The sequence below is a fragment of the Argentina silus genome (genome assembly GCF_951799395.1).
Source record: "Argentina silus genome assembly, chromosome: 10".
NCBI classification, from domain to species: domain Eukaryota; kingdom Metazoa; phylum Chordata; class Actinopteri; order Argentiniformes; family Argentinidae; genus Argentina; species Argentina silus.
Genome location: NC_139664.1, coordinates 14,559,508 through 14,583,380, shown reverse-complemented (window position 1 = coordinate 14,583,380; position 23,873 = coordinate 14,559,508). Strand labels below are relative to the sequence as shown.

Here is a 23,873-nt window from a genome sequence, read left to right as displayed (position 1 = left end):
CTATTTGGAGTGCATCTGCAGGAGCGAGTTTCTAGTGGAGGTCCTCAGAGACATGTGGGTGGAGAGCAAATGTTTGAGAAGCCGACTTTACAACTGCAGAATCCTGCTACATGTGTTTTTGGAGTGACACCGAGCATTTTATGACAATATTAGCCATATCGGTTGCTGTTTTGGAATATAATCTTGAACCGGTGTTTGATATGAGAATTTGTGTGATATGAGAGTGTTTAAAGCGTCTTGGCAGCGTCTGTTGCTTAAAAAGATCTCTGTGAAAAATCTTGTCAGAGGAAATTGTGTTATCCTTTAACTGTATGTGGTTTAGATACAATTGTACAATTCAGTAGATAGCCTTTCTCATGTAAACAGTTTGAAAACATCAAACAAAAAAAATAACCCTATCTTGCATAGATAAGCCTAAATAGAACCCATACAATAATAACACTATCCAAAATGAGGCAGTTTGGGAGTTTCAGAGAGAAACCAGTATCGCTAATGATATTTCACAGGAATGATCCCAACCAGGGAGACGGTTCATCACTAACTACGCCTGGCCTCTTAGTCGCCAGGAAAAACCGCAGTCCCTTGGTGAAGGCTCTGTCTCCGTCTTTGTGCCCCTGTTCAAGCAATTACGCCAAGCTACGTGTTTTCTGAGGGGGTGGGCAAGGGGGTGTCATGTGAAAAAGTCATTTTGGCGGTGCACTCTTCAGTTCCGGTCATGCTCTGTACCGACGCAAATTAAAACCCCCCAGTAGCCTATGTAAATATACTGCCTACTGCGCTGCGCTTTAATGAGCCATGATATGAAAGACATATAAAACCAATGGAAAATAACTGGCCACTTAAAGGTGGGGTGCGTCTGACAGGTGACAGGTACTGCCAAGTTTAAGACAGGGTGGATGGGGGTGGGGGAGCGGGCTGATGGGGGCAAACCATCCCTGGCATTCTGGAATAATCTGGGGCTGTGCAAACCAGGGGAGAGTAACCAGACTTTTTTTTTTGCCTGAGGCATTTCAAATCTGGGTGGCGGTGGTATAGGAGTGGGGTGGGGGTAGGTGGGTGGGTGTATGTGTGTGTGTGTGTGTGTGTGTGTGTGTGTGGGAGGGGGGTATTGGGATAAGGAGTAGACTAGAGACAGTTGCTGGGTCTACTGCCTCTACTGAGACGCAGTGCATTGTCACCAACTTAAAAAATGTACATAATTTCCACACAGACCTCAATCCTCTAATAACCTGTCTTCTAAAAACCTTACAAGGATTACCTATCAGCAAATCTGCTTTGTATGCAGAATGTGATGGCAGTATGGAAATGAGCGACTGTTAAAGATGGCGTGTACCAAAGGAAGCAACATCTGCACCGACCGATTAATCCAAAACATTCAGAGGAATCTGAACTCATTTACAATATCACAGAATCCATAATCAAGATTCCCTGCCAGAGCCTGGCTACCAGCACAGAGTCAATGCCCAGTTCAATGAGGAGTGAGGGAACGTATAATTTCATGACAGATGCACGCATTCACAGGAAGCGCAGGGTCATTTTAACATTCGCAAGCAAAGAATGCAACAATTTATTGTAGAAAGGAAATGCACACCCAATTATTCTTGGGAGAAGGAGCAGCAGCAGCAGCAGACCGAATAGGTGGCTATACTTTGATGGCATAATGTCAGGAAAATTCAAATCTATTTATGATGCCCAAAAGTGTATACTGTTTTGATAAACACAGTTATAATTTTTTTTTTTTTTAAAACGTAGCAACCTTATGGTCATGAATATTTGTCTCTAATTGAGGTAATTACTTTGTGTGCACACCAGTAATTATGGCCATTATGTTTATTGTAAAGCTTATAGGCTTATTGATACAGCAACTAAGAAAACACATTTGGAACAAACCACTGTTCTCTCTTTTACACATCGTGGGGGAATATCGATTTAATGGGGATGGAAAAACCAAATGCGACACGTTTTTTTGAAAAATGAAAATGGGGAGAAAAGATATGTAGATTTTGGGAATCTGTGGCACGCTTTGTTGGTTTGAACCAGGCAAAGCCATGCTAAATCCATTCTTGAAAGCATCTCAGTGAGCTATAAAGGTATGGGAGGCTGATAGGCTGGTGTGCTGTATTGTTGTTGGGCCATCTGACAGTTTTACTCATGAGGAAGAGGGAAACAGAGAAATGAACCAGTGGGGTGCCTTATGAATTTAGACTAAGTTCAGATTCAACGTGTGGCCAAAACAGAGTCTCTTTGGACTCTCCCTATGAACTGTCAACTAAATGCAACCAAAACCATGCTGGCAAAAATGCATTCTGCCAGTCCCTCTTTGTAATCTGTCAGAGGTTTAACACCAAGTCCACTTTGAGAACATATGTCAGCTTCAGCATTAATGAATGTAACAATGCACTGCAGTGGAAATATAATGCTACCACCCAAACAATATGCAAAAATCCATGTGTATCGGGAAAGAGAAAGAAAAAAAATCCTTTCAAAAGAGTTGATACTGAACAACTGTGCCAAACTGAATTCTTATAGACATCAGTGAATGCGCCGATACAATGGTCTTTCTGTCGGCCGGCTCGTGTATAATGCAATTATGACATTGGAGAGAAAAGTTTATGGCAGCTGTTACGAGAAGACAGGACTCTATCTGACAAAGAGACGGTAGCTTTAATCCAGGCAGAGCTGCGTCCTGATCGCAGGAGCCTTTTACAAGGAGCCATCTAGCCCCTGCAACTTTGCATGACCTTGTGGGGCTGAATAAGACTGTAAAATTGATTCAGCTGCAGTAATAAAAGAGCACACACATTATCTGCATTATAATTATAATTAATATTAACAGCGGCGGGTGCTCCATTATTTACGAGGAGGTGTATGGTAAGCAAACACAATAATAATCTGCTCCATATTTTTATTGATATGTTGATGAATGACTCTCTTTCATACAAAACACCAATGGAATGTCTCAGTGGCTGATCATACAAGTACTGATTATTGTTGCTGCCCCCCCCCCCCACCCACACCCACACACACACACACACACACACACACACACACCTCCCCTCAGTCTTTCATTAGTCCTTTGTTTGTATCACCTTAAGTCTCATTGACTCCAAACCTCATTACGGGGTTGGGTCAGGTGATAGAGTCACCCAGCTCCACGAGGTGAATTATTGTCAGAAACAAACACTCGTACCCCTCAGTTACCAGTGCATGCAACCAGATATCATACCGTGAAACATCATCTCAGAGGAAGCACGCTCTCTCACTGACATCCTAAACTGCTGCCCAATCCAAGTATTCCCACTTAACAAAAGAGAGATGGATTGAATATAAACACCAGATTCACTGACTGGTGAACCACCGTCATGGTAAAGGCTTGCGCAGAATCTGAGAAAGGTTCACAAGATATAACACAACGTATTTACCAAATGGGACTTATACGATAATAAGACATGGCAATACATTGTAGAGTACTATATCTAACCACTGTATAAAATACAGAGGTATAAAATCATTCGTGGAAAATAAAAAATGTCTATGATGAATATTCTATGAATTGCTGAGTAACTAAAACACCACAGCCTAGCAGTGAAAACAGAGTAACATAAAAAAAAGTCGCCTCCATTTCTAGGTTATCCTTTATAATTAGGTGTCTATGTGGCTTATGCCATCCCTCCTGTTAGATAATTGTAGGCCATCCTTCCTAATTTTGCAGAGTGAAAAAAAAACCCCTGCTTATTTGTCCCTATCTCCTTATTAATTCTCCTCACAAATCCTTGATTATTTTCCAATCCTTTCCTCTGATATCGCTGGCTCTGTTTGTCTGTTTCACTCACTCCTCCACTGAGCAGTCTGCCTGCCTTCTCAATCGCCTGTTTTGTTTCTCGTTTTAATGAACAGTTGGATTCTTTTATTTCTCTACAAGTGCTGGATTTGCCTTATCAACCCCCGTCCCTTTGAGGGTTGCCAATTGGTTTTATCCATGGATGTATCATTTCTTAGGCTTCCTCTTTTTTTCTCCACAAAGAGAAAGAACCACTTCGTCAACAAGCCTCTCCGGAGCGGGAGATTAAAAACCTCAACATCACCTACCTTCCAGCGCTACTCCCAACTGGTTTGTGTAAAACTCAATTAAACTTGTCCCCACTGAATTTCACATTACAGTACATTAAAAAGAAATTCTTCAAGCGTGATGACAAAGCTCAAACCTAGCTTCAGAGCTGCTATTTAGGAGATTTCCTAAACGTCTTAGTCTTCAGGGTTTTGGCCTCTTGTCGATGTAAAAGGCTATACAAAGACAAAGTAGGGGTTCTTTTGACTGGAGAAAAACAAACTTTAGGATTTATTTATCTACAGTACAACTCTGCACTTAAAGTCACAGCCTTTGGTTGATATGCAGTACATAAACACAGCTTTAACGTCTCAATTTATCAATTACACCGGTACTAAAGAGGTCCCTTGACAATTAAAGGTATCTATTTTCAAATGTATTCAAACACAGTATAATAGTTGCCAACCTCTCCCACAATCAGTCATGGCATTACAAAGATGTTGATCTTGAGGGAGTTCCTTAATATTTTGATCTCGATTTCAGAGCCTCGTTGCTCAATATCAAATTATACCATTCCTTTAAATACAATCTGGTTACTTGAAAAGGGTGTTCAGTCAAGCATCAGGCCACGGAACGAAACATGGCAGGTAGATGTGTTAACTTAATTCACATGTGACAATGTGCTTTCAACCACATGATAGAGAAACCAGAAATTGAGCGGCGGGTTTTCTTAAGATGTGTTCTCTTTGTGGAGATGCAAGAGTGACGATGAAGAGCTTGCCTTCTTCTCTTTTGTATCCCCCCTTTTTTGATAGTGAGTGGGAGAGAACGACCACACCAGTAATGTGGAGTGTTTTACAAAGAAGGGAGGGAAGACTTGGCTCTCCACTTCACCCAGGCCTGCTTATCAAGGGGGAAGCTGGAGATTCCCCCCCCCCTCCATAGGCGGGCCAGTCCCTCCCCTCAGCCCAGGAATGCAGGAGCAGCTTTGAACCCTCTCAGAGCTTGAGTGGGCGTTCCGTGACATCGTCTGAGATGCGGGAATTATGTGTGTGTGTGTGTGTGTGTACTGTGTGTGTGTGTGTGTGTGTGTGTGTGTGTGTGTGTGTGTGTGTGTGTGTGTGTGTGTGTATGCGTGTGTGTGTGAGCGCACCATGAGCGACCACCTCAAGGTGTTTCACTACACAGATTAGAGGACGAGGTGCAGCCTGTGTTTTGGGCCAAACATGCCCATCCTTTGACACGGGGCGGACCCCGACTGGGCCGCGGACCAAGATCACTCCCTCTTGTCTCATCGGCTTCCTCCCCAACCCTCTCCAACACATGACACGTGTCACTGGACAGAGATCTGCACTAGGAGATACTATGAGTTGAAGGTCAGGGCAAAGCACATGGAAGGAAAAACTCTGATAGACCCTTGACACTGAAGTGCTATTAAAAAGTTAATTTAATGCTTAATATTTTTCATGGTAGGAGCCACTGTAATGTGAAATCTCCATTACCCAAGATGGGCGCTGCTGCAATAATGCAGCAGATAAAATATGACCATTTTTCAACTTAAGGATTTATTCTAATGTATGAAAACGATTTTAGGGATTTTAATCCATGTCATATTTATATTTCAGATGCCATGGTACAATAGCCTATGAGCACATAAAATGATTATGCATAGCCAGAGTCAAACTGGAACAAAGTGCTGTTATCTATTACAGTTTAAAAAATCAATAGAGAGACATGCAGCACTAATATTATCTTACCACAATGGCGCTTAACAAAAAGGCCTGTCTGTATGATGCGATAAAGTCCAAAATTAGAAAATCAATACTGATTCATATAACTCAAAGATTTAATGGGAAACTATTTTTGAAATACAATTGCACTAAAAACAAATATGTCTGCTATTATAAAGAGATTGAGTCATAGAGTACATCACTATCAACATGAACACTGTCCATCTCTCTCCAGTACTGTACTCTCTTGCTAATGCAGTGCACCTGCAGTTGCAGCTGGGAGTAAGTCAGCCTCTCCTCTCCTCAACTGACATATAGGCAGAAAAATACTAAACGCGGTTCCAATAACAAACAGTATATAAAGTGAATCATAGCAGCTTCTCCATTGGGCATTCCAGCCAAACGACAGCGGACAGTCCTCTCTGGTGCTAGGTTAACTCAGAGAGGAGCGATGTAATTATCCTCCGTCTACAATGTGGTACACTTCAAATTTGCGAGGATGGTGAGCAGAAAATCTGTTTACTAGCGAGCAGAATTCCCCACTTCTGTGTGGACGACAGGCTATTTGAATAATTCATGCTAAGAGCCATGGGCATATGCATTGGAATATGGCTGTGAATGACTTCCCAGGTGGCACAGGGAAGATGGCATCCGCCTCACGCTTTTTTCACTTTCCACTCTGCACCATGCCCAAAGATCATAGCTACTCATTGTAATTGAATCAAGTCAGAAAGCCATTGAAAATCTACACCAATGATATCCAATTGAGCCTTTACAAAATGCTAATTAAATCGAAAAAATATAGATTTTTTGTTTTTTACCTTTGAATGTATTGTCTTACATTTCCGGGTCATCATCGTCTATATTCATACCTTTATCTTAGAGGCATTAATATATACTTTGAAACACTTGAATGAAATAAATGATTTAGGAAATGAATGGGTTGTGGCTCCGCAATGTATTTAGCTTATTGAGAGTTGTGCTCAAAAGCATAGCTATGTCAAGGAAAATCGCAAATTTAAATTCCATTATTCTGATTTGGTCCAGCAAACATGTTATTGTTGTCATCTTCTTCTGTTGACAACTTGTCTCATTTGGAGGATAACTGGGGTGTTATTGACTCAAACACTGTGACATGCATTTTACATTTCAAAGTGTCACTCTTTCATTTAGACATTTCATTTATAATAATGGATTTTTTATTGACAGGAAAAAACCCTTGAGATTAGACATCTTGGTTAATTAGTCACTCCCTCCACAGTCACATTTACAAAATAAAATCCTTTGAGAAGAAAGTGATACAGAAACTACTGTATATTCTGGAGAAGATGATAGATGCGATGCCTGGACTCCGACTGGAGAAAGGAAAAAGGTAGGCTTGCCTAATTCCTGACATGAAATATTACCTCGACCACTCGACAGAGCAGACCTGTTTGGATAGCAGGAGAGATAGCATCCATCCTTTTAGTATAACAAACAAACAAACAAACAAAAGCTCTGCGACCTTTAACCCGACACAGGAAGTACAACTGATAAGTCAGTACCAATTTCTTTTTTTTTCTTTTTTGAATAGCATTTTTCTCCCTTTGGCCCTAGTTTCACCTTGCTACTCCTGTGCCCTTCTATTAAAGGTAGTAATGGCTGCCAGCTCCCCTCAGGCTTCTTTTTATATTTGTCACTCATGAAAGAGGGGGGTGGGGGGAGATGATAAATCTTATTTTGCCAGCTAAGGGCTTCTATCTCACCAACAGAATAAAATCCAACCCAAAACACTGCTGTGCGCATTAGGAAGCTGTGGATTTAAGCCTTGTCCGCCATGATCAAACCAGGATTTATGAAGCATCATAACTCCCGACAACATCCAGAAGCTTATTAATTTTATATATTTTTGTCCATTCCCTGATATTCCCAGCCTTGACAGTCACTCAAGATAAGCCAAAAGCCTTGTGACAGGATAGAGTGTATATATATTTTTCACTGTTCTCCCGCACCCACCCCCTCTCGCCCCCCTCCAGTTGAATAGGTTTAACAGAAACCTTGAGAGTGCCGCTCAGTGATTTGTCTCCCGGTTTTGTCTTCACTAGCAACCTTCCCATTTGTAAGGGCCCTTAAATCAGCCATGCACTCCGCACAGGCACGAGAGGAGAGCGGCCAGCACGGAGAGAAAGAAAGTATGTGTGTGTGCGTGTGTGTGTGTGTGCTCCACCAGAGTATCACACACACGTGGTGGAGTTTAATCAAAACACTCACTAATCACCATTTACAGGCCCTGCTATATAAAGGCCCGTTCTCAGATATGAGAGGGCAACATGCTGATAGGGTTTAATTTAACTAGAGTGTAGGTCGGAGGCGTGATTTAATGTGGCCCACAGGAAAACGGGGAAAGAGAAATGGTTGTTCTTTATGCAATGATCACATAAGTTCACATCAATAACGCCCTAACTCATTACCAGAAACACTACATGAAAGAGGTGGAGCTCTCTCTCTCTCTCTCTCTCTCTCTCTCTCTCTCTCTCTCTCTCTCTCTCTCTCTCTCTCTCTCTCTCTCTCTCTCTCTCTCTCTCTCTCTCTCTCTGCAGCACATGATCTTGAGTATCAGGGCAGACTGAGCAAAAAAAGACTGTTCCCAGAGTTTCTTTACTGTGCTGACCAGACCAGTGTGGTGATGTTGGCAACGAGGGCTTTGGACACCACTGCATTGACAGCTGGGCCGAAGGACGTACAAATCCCAACACCTGATAACTAAGACATCTTACCTATCTATCACATGATAACTGAACAGCCAAATCCAGGGATGGTACATACTGTGTTACCCTACCCTATCCGGAGAGAAACAACTTGACCCATACAAAGCAGAGTCAGCCTGAAGCGCCAAGTGGGAGCCTGTTTGTCTGTGGGGGTTTGTCTGAGCGCGAGCAGAAGGCACCACCACACTGCTGCCTGCCTGTCTGGTAGCAGAGAACCTGTGTTGCTGGCCTGGCGCTATGTAGCACTACCGCGGCGCGCTAGCTGGTCTACAGAGGAGGAGGGATGGAGGGATGTAATCTCCAGGAGCTGTTGATACCAGGGAAACACCGAGGGTTTGGGTCAAAGGGATTAAAATGGTGGAGGTGGAAGTAAGACGAAGGGGGCTGTGAAATAGCGTGGGAGCAGCAGGCGTGCAACCTGACAACAGAGAGTAGTAGGGAGATTACAGGGAATATGGCGAGGATTCCTCCCAGAGAGGGGACTGACTCCAAATGGCATTGGAACACAGCATTAGTAGCCACTATTCAACAATATGCAGGCTTAGCATGGCCAGGGCACCAGGAGAGCTGGGGTTGGTCTACATGTTGGCCCAGGTGATGGAGAGAGGCCCGCTGGAGTTGCTGTGGGTGAGGTTGAAAGACCTTCGCTGCTGCCTCTACTGTACTACAGCATTGAGCATTGCGGTTTGGATTATGTGTCTTATGTAAATCGGCCATGTTCGCAACGTTGGAGAAAAAAAAAAACGGTCATATATACAGAACGTCTCCCAAATGGATAGGTACGAGTTGGGAACATGTCTTCCGTGAACCCTAACGCTGCGCTCGCAGCCTTCATTTAAAAGTGTGAGAGAGAGTTCAAGAATCGCACACCACATTTACAACATCCAAGGATCACATTACAGTACATGGCCCATTGAATAGACTTGTGTTTCAAACCCCCACAGTGCGCTGGCTTCGAAGCGATGACAGATTGGTTTCCACTGACTGCATGGAAGAACACAATAGAGTGGCTTTGACAGAGTAAGAGAAACAGTGCATCAATGCCCCTCTCTCTCCCTGGGGCTCTGAGAATGGATGGCCCTGTCTGACCCTGACGACACACACGTCTCCTCTCCTACACTACTGTACCTACAGCACGCCTGTCTGCTTTCTACTCCCTGCTCTACACACACACAGAAGCGCGCACACACACACGCACACACACACACACACACGCACACCCAGGCACGCGCACACACGCACGCACACACGCACACACACACACACACACACACACACACACACACACACACACACACACACACACACACACACAGGAACCAGGGGAACCATCTCTGTCACCCAGTGCTACGGAGCGCTACGGAGCTCCACGACCTCTCAGAGGCAGCCAGAGGTCACCACAGCTCAGCCACTCCAGAGGACTGGGGAAGGGGCTTCTAGCCTGGGCCTCCACATCCACACTGTACTGAACCTCTCCCACTGTCACTGTGACCACCACACCAAGCACAGCCCCAGCACTGCCATTCTCTTCTCCGTCCCTGTGTCCTTACCCATGGCATTGGGGTTTAAGAGGGGTGGAATGACTAAGATCCCACGCCAAGATTGCATCATAAAAACCCACAGATAAGGAAACACTAGAGGTAGTTGCCGCTGTGTTCTCCTGTGCGGCGCAATGAGAAAAAGTGATATCACACTGATACCACGCTCTAAAGACTGCAAGGCTCTGTTTTCTTTCTACACAGGCGGATGTACAATCAATAAAATGGATTAGCTGCAAAGGTATGTATAAAGGTTATCGGGAAGTTCTCCTGCATGAACACACTGGCGACCCCCACAAAACAATTTTGTAATGTGTCTGTCTACCTATGGCTTCAGAGGAAATTTCCATTCTTTTTTTGGTTCAAAATTGATTTGTGGGATATACAGTGCATTATGGAGGGGGGAAACATGAATTCCCCACCATGAACCCCGTAGTGTCGCAATGGAATCGTAACTCGATTGTTGTGACCGTGTTGCAAAATCGTAACAGTGAATATTGTATCCCTTCCTCCATCAGTGTTTTTCTTCCCCACGACTATGTGCAGCATCGACACTATGTAGTTCTGAGTTTGGCCATGCAGTTGTCTACACCCCCCCCGCCCCCCCCCCCCTCTGACTGTGTGCCTAAACACTCCTTCACCCTCCTGATCTGTCTCTGTCTGACCCCCTCACTGCTGATAAAAAGCTACCCCCCTAAAAGCTGTGTTGGAAAGGCCTCTCTCTCTCTCTCCAGCCTCTCAGCTTTTGTCTCTGATGATCCCCGCAGTCCCCCCTACTCCCTTTCTGCAGCTGGAGGTGGGGGGGGTTCATCGTGACCAATGGCATCCTAGCGCAAGAGCTTTATCCTAAAGCACATTGACAATGCTTTTCACACCTACTTACCAAAGCCATGATGGGGGCGGTGGGGTGGATCATACCCGCTCTAAAAGCAGGCTAAAGGCTTTTAAGACACACTGAATGGACTCTTTAATTACAGAGTTGGAGATCCTCTTGATCAAAAAACCTTGCGGAGGCTTATTTTCATGTCCGAGGAACTTTGAATGAGTACAAAAAACGATCATTGATGATGCTGTTAGGAAAGAAGTTAAGGAAGAAGAAGAAGAAAAAAAAAAAACACAAAGCACAAAATAATCACATTAACTTCCATTGATGAATGTAGCCTCATAAATGTGATCTTCAGCACCATCTGTAGTTAACACATAATGTAAGTCTGGAGCGGATGCACCGATATTAATAACAAGCTGTGAAATCCACTTAGTCTAGTTGAATGTTCAAAGACATCTGTAAAAAAGCAAGCACAGACGATCTCCCACAACGTGCTTTAAACAGAAAGGAGAAACACAAGACTCCACCCTGCCGTATGCCAAGAGAGACACACAAAGTCTCCAGTCAGGTGTATGGAGCGCACCGCTGTATCATCTCCTTAACCATCACAAACACTTGCTGTCCTCAGAAACCATGCCTCTTCCAGCAGCCCTTAAAAGCCCTGCCAGCTCTGTCTCCCCTCCAATCAATACCCAGGCATTTCTCATCATCGATTATACAATTATGCTAAAGTTAAATCAACAGAACACATTGTCCTGTACGAGCACACTCACCAATCCCAGTCAAGGAGAGTAGTGCCTTTTTAAACACTCTTGCTTTAAAGGCAGCTCCGGTGCCATCCAGGTACTTCACACAGATGATTATAATGCCACAAGGGTGCAATACATCACTCTTATTAGCCACACTGGAGCACAATGGTATCATAATTAATGGTCACAGCAGGATTGAACGCTGCCCTGACATGGAAAAGTGGGCCTACTTAAGCTTTACAAGGCATTTAAATATGCAGAGTGAATGGCACAGTCAAAACCCTCCTGCTCTAAGAACAGCCCACGTTCATTAGCCTGACAGCCTCTGTGGCATTGATACAAGGACGTCCGTCTGTGTTCCCCCTCCGCTGGAAACAACAAATGTGGAGTTGAGTGATGGATGAAATGCTCCGGCGTTGCCGAGCCTTGCTGTTCGTCATCGCTGCCCATCACTGGTGTCTTTTTCATCTTTTTCTTTCGCATCTTTTTTTTGTATTTTTTCCTCCTTTTTTCTTTTTCTTTTTTTTTTTTATCACACCAGGCTTAAAAGATGTCAATGCAAACGGGCTTGTCTGCGACTGTCTGAGCCAGGATGGTAATTTGGGTAATGATGTTGTGTCTGTGTATTGTGGTGATGGTGAATGTACAGTATGGTGGGTGCTGTGAGTCTGCTGTCTGGTGTTTGTGTCGTCTGGGTCTATAGTGTCTGCATGGGTAGCTGCCTGCACCAACAGGGAGAGAACAATGCACATAAAACGCAGCTGGAGGAAGCGTCTGGGCTGACGTCTCTGAATGGAGCAATAACAAAGTGTGTGTGTGTGTGTGTGTGTGTGCGTCAATGAGTGCGCCACACACACAGACACAGACACACAGACACAGACACAGACACACGCATACACGCACGGAAGCACACACACACACACACACACACACACACACACACACGCGCACACACACACACACACACACACACACACACACACACACACACACACACACACACACACACACACACACACACACACACACACACACACACACACGCAAGCCTGTGTGCTAATGCATGTGTAGGATGGTAACTCTTCTCACATCCCATAATGATTTGGATTCTGTTGTCCTTTACCCACGGCACTCCCTTCCCCTTACTGAGAGCCAGGCTTATGAAACTCTGCAGCTGCTGGTACAGTACCATACTGTACCCAACTACCGCTACACTACAGCTACACCACAGCTACAGCTACAGCTACAGCTACACTACAGCTACAGCTACACCACAGCTACACCACAGCTACAGCTACACTACAGCTACACCACAGCTACAGCTACACTACAGCTACACCACAGCTACACCACAGCTACACCACAGCTACACCACAGCTACAGCTACACTACAGCTACACCACAGCTACAGCTACACTACAGCTACACCACAGCTACACCACAGCTACACCACAGCTACACCACAGCTACACCACAGCTACACTACAGCTACACCACAGCTACAGCTACACCACAGCTACAGCTACAGCTACACCACAGCTACAGCTCCGCTCCTCCGCTCACTCCAGCCTGACCGTGCAGAGTTATCGCGTGGCTCAGTGCAATCAATTATTGTTGCCGCGGAATCATTAATAATTTCCTAATGAAAACGATTCTGTTGATCTCTGTTGTATTTTAATTAAACATAATTACACTGCTGCTCAGAGCTGTGGTGGGGACTCCTTTAGGGTACAATTTTGTTTTAATACACTGATAATGAAATTTTACATTGTGTCAGTTGTTTGGTTATTATTCAGTCACACTATTTCCCTATGTTCCCAGATAACAGATAATAACCTTAGCACCTCCTATTTGCCGCAGTCGTTTTAAAGTGAAATTAACAATTAAATCTGAACTGTTACACTCCCCTCTCCCCTCTCTCCTCTCTCCTCTCTCCCAAGCATTCTCTACTGTACATACGTCTAAACCAGGCACACATTTCACACTCAATCTCCATTTGAGAAACAGAACACAGAAATAGGATTCACAATTTTTAAAGCATTATGAAAACAGATTACAAGAAACATTCGCAGTTCATAACAGTGAAATACATGTGAGAACATCTAGCCAGGTCATGAAAGTTCACTGATACCTCAGAGGTCTCTGCTTCAAGCCTGTGTGAACAAAAGAACTGTGAGAAAAAGGATCTGATGGCAAGGACTTGCTGAATATGAAATACTACAAAGACACAGTGAGTTAGTCTAATTCTGCAGTGTATGGGCTTATGTAAAACGGCCTAGTTACATTGGTCAATTTCCGCACGAACAATGGCAAAGTTTCTCCTGAGACATATTGGACATGCTGTATCTGAATGTGGTCTTCTTAAGAGGCTTAAGTTGAAACATTTAGGTGACCTATGAATAATAGGACATAATATGAGGACAGTGAGTGTGAATGTTTCAAAGAGCTCAGATATCAGGTAACAATGGCCAAGCACAATAAGGGAACACTGAGATGAATTAAGTCATACTGTGGGCTACCCGCATACTGGTAATGATACATATTTTATGTAATGTGTGTATGTAGAAGAAACGGATTGATTCGATGGAAGCTTTTCACTCACTGAGTGTTCGCACCTCTGTAAATGCACAGAGTGACAGTGGTTTGTCATGGGCAAGGTACTTATTAGATATATATACATTATTCATGGTCATATTTTGTCCTCAGAGAATAAGGGAATCTGTGTGGATAACTGAACCCATTTGACTCAACAAATTGAAATGTAAACAATTAAAAAGCTAAAAAAACCAATACAATTAGCAAACAATATGCATTTCTTTGTCTATCAACAAATCAACAACAAATCCTCCATATTGTTTATCAAATGTGCAGTTCTCCACTGCTATCTAAATGTCTCCCCTCTCTCTCCCTCTCCCCTCTGCCTACAGCATTACTGTAACGTGTAATTACTCCATGGACTCACTGCCTGTTTCTAAAACTTCACTGGTTCAAAGAAACTGTCGGAGTGTGGAGGAGAGCATTGTGGGAGTTCCAGGTGGATTTCTCGATAATGAGTTACTGCAGTCGACTTGAGAGTTTTAGTAATGGCTGACTGCTGAGCACTGGCTGGGAGTCTAATGTAAAACAAACAGTGCATGCTTATATGCTACTGCTGACAGCCTGGGAAAAACAGCTATATATTTACTACAGTTGCTACAGTATCTCAGAAAGGAAATGCAGAAAGGAGTTGCAGTCTAAGAAATACATTTTAAAATAATTTGACAACACTCATCAGGAGTTATATTATGGACCTTCATTATTTTCGAGTAACAATTAAAATTGTACTGTATCGTCTTCTTTCTTACTGAAGGTATAGGATTAGCACTCAGGTACTATGAAGAATTTAGAATTTCTCAAATATTTAGTCTATTGTCTCTCAGTATATCAACACAAAACGATACAGACAGTGGCATACAATTTAGACAGGCAACATCATTATGGAATTTGACACACAGTAGACGGGCACAGGGGCTCCAAACTGTGCAGAGAATGAATTTCCAATATAACAGTGTACACTGGATGAGCTGGTGTGTCTAGCGCTGGTCGCCAGGAGCAGCCCGAGGGGGATTTTGACTAAACTAGCCCACCGCTTGTTACTCAGACTCTATGTATTATACATTACACACCATTGCGGTACAAGTCTCAGAGGAATCATTTGTCTCTGTTTCCCCTCTTTTACCCACTTATTTTTCTGTACCATAGAATAAGAATTGTTGACGGTTAGTTGACATGGCACACTGAAAACACAATTTAAGGACAGATAACCAATAGTAAACTAGCTTTAGTATAAAAAGCTAAAAAATCCTAGCTCTTGTTTAGAGCCACTATCCCCAATACATGTACACTGGCAATGATCCAATCACTATTCATAGACAGGGCTCAAGAAAGCCAAGCTGGCTGGTACAGTAGGCACATGAGCCAAGAAGCCATACTCAGCATGGACATACATTGAGAATGTTCACTGATGACCATAAGTAAACTGTCTCTGTGAGCAACAGAACAACAAACAGCCCAGAAACACTGAGGCCCTTTGCCTCCCTGCGTCAGTCTCATGCGGGGAGTCATACTTAGAGTCAGTGAGTCATCCTGAACCCTAGACTGAAGGCCACTCTGAGGCAGCTCTGAAACCTCCATACTCTACATCTGCAGAGCTGCAATGATTGTCTCCCAATGATTAAATACTGTATACTACTACATACTATACCATGACTAACACTATTACTACTAATCAATTATTTAAAGATTTACATCAATTCAATTTCAGCATTTCTCTCTTATTAATCTATTGTCACTTGGCAGGCATGTGATTATGGTAGAGGATTTAGCAATCCTATAAACTGATAGTAATATACTAATACTAGCACAACACAAACATCTGATGTGATGTTCATTAATTAAATAAGGCCAACCTAGCTGTAATACAGGGGGAATGTGAAGGACATTGACACATACCTTAGGCACTGCAGAGGTGATGATGGAGCTTTGAAGGAGGCAGAGTTTGTGTGTGATGGTGAACCTTTAACTGGGTCTATCTCATGGATATCTTATATAATAACCATGCAGGCCGGGGAGACAATTAAATAGACTTAACAAAACGGGTGGAAATCCTGTTATTACTCCTTTTTTTGTTTCATATAGCCTGTCTCCTGGCAAAAAGATTAGAAGATTTTAAAGAAGTGCATAATCTCCTTTAACAGCTTATCAAAACTTTAATGATTTGGTGATAAAGAGCACAAAGTTAAGTAGCCGGTTAAGAGGATAACTCCCCAGTGCAGTCTAGTGATTAGTAGATGAAAAATTGGGAGACCGAAAATCCGGGTTGCAAATCCTACTTCTGCCAGTTATTCACTTTGAGGGAAAAGAAACTCCATTTCAGCTTCTGAGTATAGTCACGGGGTAATAATCATTTTGAAAACTGATAAATGGAACCCACGTCCTGCATTCTTTTGAATCCAAACACATCTTTATTTACTTATTTATTGACTGTGTGTCTCTGGTTACACCCGTCAAGACCCAATTATAGCTGAGGAAGCATTATGCTTTCATACAAAGTGAAACCTCAGAGTGTAGAGCTGTCAGTGTGCCATATTTGCATCTCACAATCTGTAACCTTATAGACCAAGCATGCACTTGTGTAAATGCATCCATTTTGTGCCTGCTTAATGAGGACATCCTAACTGTATCAAGAAACAAATTCCTCAGTTCTCTATCTCTTCACACATACAGTACAATTTATCAGTTTTGACAAGTGTGATTTGATTTGATACACCTGGTTCTGTCTCTATGGTAGTGTGATAGGTGAGGTTAGGTTGACCTAGTATGAGTTACATTTTTGAGCTGATTGTGTGTCTCTCATTTAGGACATGCCCTGCGTTGTATCAATACAAATACCTGTGGGCAGATAAAATGAAAGCGGAAAAGGGTTTAAAGCTGAATATTTGAGGACAGACAAAAGTACACAACCCCCTTCTTATCTCTCTCTCTCTCTCTCTCTCTCTCTCTGTTTAAGGGTTTAAGGTTAAACCCTGGTTAATAAAACATCCTGCAAATCATCCTTTGAACAATTCAGTTTGTGTTGTTTTGGAGCATTGTCATTTGTGAACAGACAGGAATCAATTCAGCATGGACTTCTAACTTAGGCAGATACTTACCTCATGCGAAATCCAAGACCATTGACTTTGTGTGTCTCGTCTTGTTTTTCTGTTTTCCTAATCAGAGTTTTTGTTATATAAATGACTTGGGGGATGTGAAAAACTGATTTGGAGTGAAAGCAAAAGAGAGAGAGAGAGAGAGAGAGAGAGAGAGAGAGGGAGAGAGGGAGAGAGAGAGAGAGAGAGAGAGAGAGAGGGAGAGAGAGACAGACAGAACTTAAGTGGGGGATTGTCAGTGTCTTTGCTGCTGTGGTGCAGGGGAGATAACAGCGGCAGGCGCTAGCTTACCTTTGCTGTACACCACACAGTTGTTTTTGTTGTCTTCCGCTCCTTGCCAAGTCACATCCAGCAGCCACCTGGGGCCTGTGCTCAGTACCACCGGGACAGAGCTCTTCGTCTTCTGGACGGGGACAGATAACAAACACTAATCATTTGCTTATTTTGGTGATTAAAGAAACATTAATAACCACAAGTTCCGCTCATCTTCTCCTCTGAAAGACATAAACAGGCAATTTCATAAGCAAGTATCAGGCCCAAGTCTCTTCTCCTCCACACTGAGACGATTTAAGAAGTGAGAGGGTTGTGGGTGGAGGAGGGGGTGGGAGGGTAAGAGGGGGTTAGGAATGAGGGGTAAGGTGGTGGGGGGGGCAGTTAGGATGGGTGGGTGGATGGAGTGGTTGGGTGCCATACAGAGCTGCTAACGCCTGCCTGCCTCCTATCTGAATGGGGGAATTATCATTGAGGATTTATCCCAGTGATACAGTATCAGATCTCCCAGATTAAGAAGATCTCGGGTGTCTGGGAATTACAAAAAGAATGCAACTGACTCTCAGAGCGAAGAAGGCGAGTGTTCAGGAGTGAACTTTAGGCACATTGTGCTGCGTTATCGCTTGGATCTCACTATTTCCTGAAACAGCCAGGGAAGAATTTAAAGAATCAGTATCCATTTCAAAGGGCGATTGAGGTTACATTTTATAATGTGCTGGCAAATTATTCTGAATGTGTAACGTCATTTTTCTTCTGGGCTTGGGTCAAATGTGGCGCTTTAAGTTATTTCTATGAGACGAAAACAGGGAGATAGATTGCGACTCTGGCTGAATGTATTCACAACCAGACGTGGAGAGGGGTCGCCAGATTCTAGGGCTGTTCTATTTATTTTCATATGATATTTTATTCTATTTTATTTTTCAAATGGCATTTTTTACAAAGGGTAATGAAAGCCAAGAGTACATCTTCACTGCACTTGGGGAGGGGAGAAGCAGCATTCTTGAGCAGCTGGTACAGTAGCCTATTACTCGTAGGCAAAATGTCAGTATTTCAAGGCCATTACTTTTTAACCCCCAGGCCCTCCTTCATTAGGGTGTTACAGAAATAGTTTAGCTAAGAGAAAATGGGTTGGGGTGCAATCTCGACACTTCATTTCTTTTTCCATTTGAAACAGGCTGCCACTAGACACCATCCATCTGCCTAATGCAACAGAAAGGACCAGTCTCCTATGCATTTCAGTTATTTCTCTGCAAAGGCAACAACCTTCAAGGATAAATGCAAATGTCACTTGAACATGTTAAAGGTCTGAATTGGCACCACAGAGATACAGAAAAGATGTGTGTTGGGGAGAGCACACACACACACACACACACACACACACACACACACACACACACACACACACACACACACACACACCATGAAATCAGTTGTTAGTGACTGACTTCTGAGAGAGCAGCAATACAGTGCATATGATACTAATGCAACTAGAGTGGAAACACAACACGGGCCTTGCTCATACTTATTCTAATTCACAATACATTTAGACTGAAAAAACACCAAAAGACTAGTTCTTATGTAGCTCTAGGCATTGATGGATTGTTGCCAGACTGATCAAACATCTTGGGAACAGTACAGTATGTCTGTTGATTTTCTTATATTCCTTTTACAGGTATCTTATCCCTTACTGGCAGCAGAACAGAGAGAGCTTCGTAATTTAAGTCACCCTCTATTTCACATCTCAAATTAGCCTTACAATAAAGTCTTATATCTGAGCTAACCTGAAAATCTTATACTCCTGTCAAAGGAGCAAAGGAGACCGTCTGATTGTTGCTACGACAACTATCTAAAATGAGAATCGGATTAACCCTTTCTTAGATCTCCAGACTGGGAGCCATCTCTTATTCAGCAGGGTGAGGCTTCTCTCCTGTCCATCTGAGCCACTGGGAATTCATGATATTCCAGCTACTCTTACATGTACCCTACACATAAGTACCATTTTCATTAGCAATAAAAAAAGCAAAAATAGAAAAGTAAAGATTTATTAAATATACTGTTGGATATAGATTTTTACAATTATTGTCATTACATGCTTAGTCATATTTTTGTTTCTTCACATTTTTTTATATTTGTAAATAGTGTAAGGATTACTTTCACAAAGTAATTTATTTGGGAATAAACTTGAGCAATTCTAAATGAATAAAATCTTCAAAATAATTTTCAGGTAACTACATTTTCTGTTTGTGCTGAATTGTCAGATTAGCTACTCCAAGAAATGTACTGAACCACCCATAGAACATGACTATGTATTGTAGGGATTCTCAAGAATCTCAGACAAAGAAACGCAGATGAGCTGAGTTTGGATTTAACACGTGATGATGTCATTAGAGGGGAGGGGCATCCTAGTGTGAAATGACAAGCTCCCTGCAGTCTACAGTAAAAACACTAGTCAAGGCTAAGACAGAAGCTGAGTGACAGGCAGAACATGTTGATTTCCCTGGAGTAAAGGAGGACCGATGATGAGCTGACTAATAACAAACCTACCCTTTTTCTACCGACCAATCACAATGAGGGGGACATACCGTACAATAGTGCCTCCTTCCTGTCCTCATCTGAATAAATTATACTGACTTGCAAAAATACTGACCCCTATCGGTTAGTATAAACATCTGTATTGGTTTTGGCTTGAAACATATTCGATAATGTCTCGGGTCAATAATAAGACTCCAATTAATTTGCTCCATTCTTTTTTACAAAACACATATTTTCTTCCTACATGCTACAGTATACAACTATTTGCAGAGACAGCCCAAAACCAAAGCTTTAAATACAAAGAAAATATATTAATTGTAAAAACGAAATAAATATGAAAACAGGGAAATCTGATTAACTATAGAACATTGTTCATGGAATATAAATTAGACAAAATATGGCATTTTATAAAATAACAACATGGATACTTGTGTCCCTCTAGATAAAAAGCCCCTATTTCTTCCTATGAGGTGTGTTAGGGTTTATCCACCCTCTCCTTTCACTCCAGTGGTTTCAATACTCTCCCAGGCTTTTTTTCTAAGCTCTGTTACCGTTCAACGTGTAAAAGATACAGTGACCAAAACAGTGTAGTCAGCGAGGAAGTGATTACAAAACTGATGCTCCAAATTCGCTATAAAATGAAAATCAATATTTCCACAAGTTGCTGCAACATAAAAGATAACCTTCATTGATTTTTCTAGACTTAGGCCTCTGTGATAAAATCTAATATAAATTTTCAGCCACACGGATTTGGATCAGAGCGGAGCAGGGGCTGAACGATAAGTTCCGTGCACATCTCTCAGAGTTGGATTTTTCCTCCTCTTCCCTTTCCAAGGCAGGGCTGTACTATTTATAATTGGCCCTGCGCGAGCAAAAGCTTCTATCAGGAATCTGTTCTAATTTTTATTACTGAGAAGCTAAAGCCTGTTCCAGATAATTTGGAAATTTCAGGGGAATTGTGATAGAGCTGATGGCACAGCCGGACTGACTCCAGAAAGGAGCTAACCTGTAATAGCCTCTGTGGCTGGGCTGATTAAATGTTGCCATAGATGAAAGACCTGCCATCGCCGCAATAAATTAACCAATCACACAAATCCCAAGTCGCTACTAATCCCTCCTTGATACCATGATCCTCTGATCAGCTGAAGGAGGTGAAGAAGAAAGTGGCTTGTGACACTCAGCCCTTCCTAACTCCCTGGTTCCTGTGTAAACAACAAGCTAATGATATCACCACTGACCATTTCACCACCACTGGCTACTCTTAACCCTTTTCACGGTCAGGGCAGGTGAAATCGATACCAACCTTGGTGGGAATGATTCTTTCCTCATCTTTTTTTTCTTCTTTTTTTCTTTCTACCAAGGTCACTGACTGCACTGTATCTCCCTGGATCCCAGCTGCAGGATTTAGACAACTGAGAAATCAAACCAAGTTTTTGTCTGAGCATCTTAAGAAAATCAGTGACAATCATTTGCTTTCAAGTCCTACTGTGTAGTTAGTAGGGTCAAAAGATCTACATTTGCTATTTTACATACCAAATAATTGTCTTTCCATACAAATTGTACACCTTAGGTCCTTTATTTTTATTTGAAATGAAGAATGCTGTCGGTGAATACCGACATATTACATCAGGTCATATATTTTTGTAGTAAAATAAAAACTAAAGTCTTTCTTTAAATTCAATAATATTCTGTCTACAGTAGTTCCCAACTGCTTCTCGTTTTCAGTACAGCATAAAGATTTTTTCTGTCAGTAAAGGGCATTCTAAATAATTTAAGAAGCAGGTCCAGACAGTCTGTTTTTCACTCCCACACATAACACTTGACCTAGCATTAATATTTGAACATCATGCCACTAATAGTTCTGATGTGTCATGTCCATTTAAGACGAGGGTTAGCACTTTGAATGAAATGAAAAGCTTATGTATGGTTTATGTCAAGTTTATATGTTCTATGTTACTAACAGGGAGGTAGGGATAAAGGATTTGCACCTGTTTTAACACTCTGTTTACAGCGTACAGCACACTCACACCTTGATAACGTCCATTGCAATTAGTTGTTCACCACGATGAAACAAATTGCATGTGGTCAACTGGAAATTTCATTAAGGGAGATTTTCCTCTAGCCCTCGTTATCGCTCAGCGTATTAATATTTCCTCAGCCTCAAAGATGGATGGGTAGCAAGGGTCTTTCTGTTGAATAAACTGGCGAAACCTCTCTCAATCTCCAAATTACTACAGCATGCATGTTAAGAAAGCTATATTAAGTCTATGGTTATTTATGTATATTTTCATTGAGCCCTGAACAACATTCTCTGTCAACAACATCCCACATAAACTGGGGAATGCTTCCATTTCTCTCTCAGGTCCCTATTCATGTAATTCTATCCTCCTTTAATGGCAGTAGTTACATCTGCTGAAATGAAAAGATACCTTCATGCTGCTTTCTTTTTTTTCCAGCTAGCATCTGCTATTGGGAGGCTAAATAACAGAAATATGCAAAAATTGCACACTAATTCCCTTTGGAGATAGATCTTGGCTGCTGCCCTGTCATAAATCAGAGAATTTCGATATGAAATGAGGCAAGCTGCTCTAATCATTTCTGCATTTCAAATTGGATCACTGGCTCAATCGCTTGGCTTTTAAACTGCTTGCCTAAGAGCAAATGTGAGGTGGGAGATAATTCGGCAGAAATCTCTCCCTGCTCTGTGCGGCAGTTAGTTTACTGCTTGAGTGCAAGAGAATGCTTTTTTCTTCTCCCTCCCCATCTTTCTCTTTTCAACTTTGTTAAATTGACTTTTCGTTTTAAATCGATTAAATTGAGAGTCACTGCTGTTCCTGGAATCTTTAAAGGGACACCCATCAATGTGCACATGTGCCTTTATTTTGTTGCTATCATGGCGGCTATACAGGGAATAAATATTTTCTCATTTAGATGAGCTTTTATTGGATATCCTGCTGACTGTGCTCTAAGCATTAAAGTTCACATCAGTTATTCATTCTTTGAATTCATGTTGGGAGGCACATATTCATATGTAGCTAGGTACATTAATATCAATCATAGATTACATATTTAAGTTTTAATGAGCTTTAAGGTTATATTTCGTTGGTAGAAAAACATGCTCAACAATATGTTGATCACTGTCATTTGTGGCTGTGATGTTCGGACCACATTGAACAATAAGGAAACCTTGACTCTTTCAAAGACAGCATTTTTGTGATTACAAATCATTTAAAGACTGAAACACCTAATGCCACTAATGGGGTAAGAGAGGGAGGGAGGGATGGGGAGCTTTAAAGAGAGAAAGTGAAAAAGAAGGTGGCAGGCGGGGAACCGATGAGTTCCAAGCATCCTCCATTCTCCCAAACCTCCAGGCGGAGTGAGCTGCTCCAAGTCCAAACCCATCCAGTTTAGTGTAAGCTCTACCTGCCCTGCAGACAAGCTCTCACTCTCTCTCTCTCTCCCCTCTCCTCTCATTCGCACCCCTGCATGGGAATGGGAGGAGACGAAGGAGTATCGTGTCTCGTACAGGACAAATGTTGTACTGTTCACCTACATCACTGTCCATTCAACTAAGCACTGGTAACACTATATGAGGACCAATACTATTAAATAAGCACTTAACCATCTAAACCATTGAAGAAATAATACAACATCTTTAGAAAAACCTTCGCCTTATTATAAATACAGCAAATTGCAGCCCTTTTACATCGACATGTTTATTGTCTTTAACAAATTGTTCCAATATG

At 42.2% G+C, this 23,873-nt stretch overlaps 1 protein-coding gene across 1 annotated transcript in view; it reads right to left on the bottom strand.

Moving 5' to 3' along the window:
• zfpm2a (zinc finger protein, FOG family member 2a) overlaps positions 1–23,873 on the bottom strand; it is a 108,219-nt gene that overhangs the window by 22,432 nt on the left and 61,914 nt on the right. Inside the window, exon 5 of the mRNA XM_083678661.1 lies at positions 17,617–17,728. Within this exon, the coding sequence (XP_083534787.1) occupies positions 17,617–17,728 (112 nt within the window). The remainder of the gene's footprint in view (positions 1–17,616; positions 17,729–23,873) is intronic.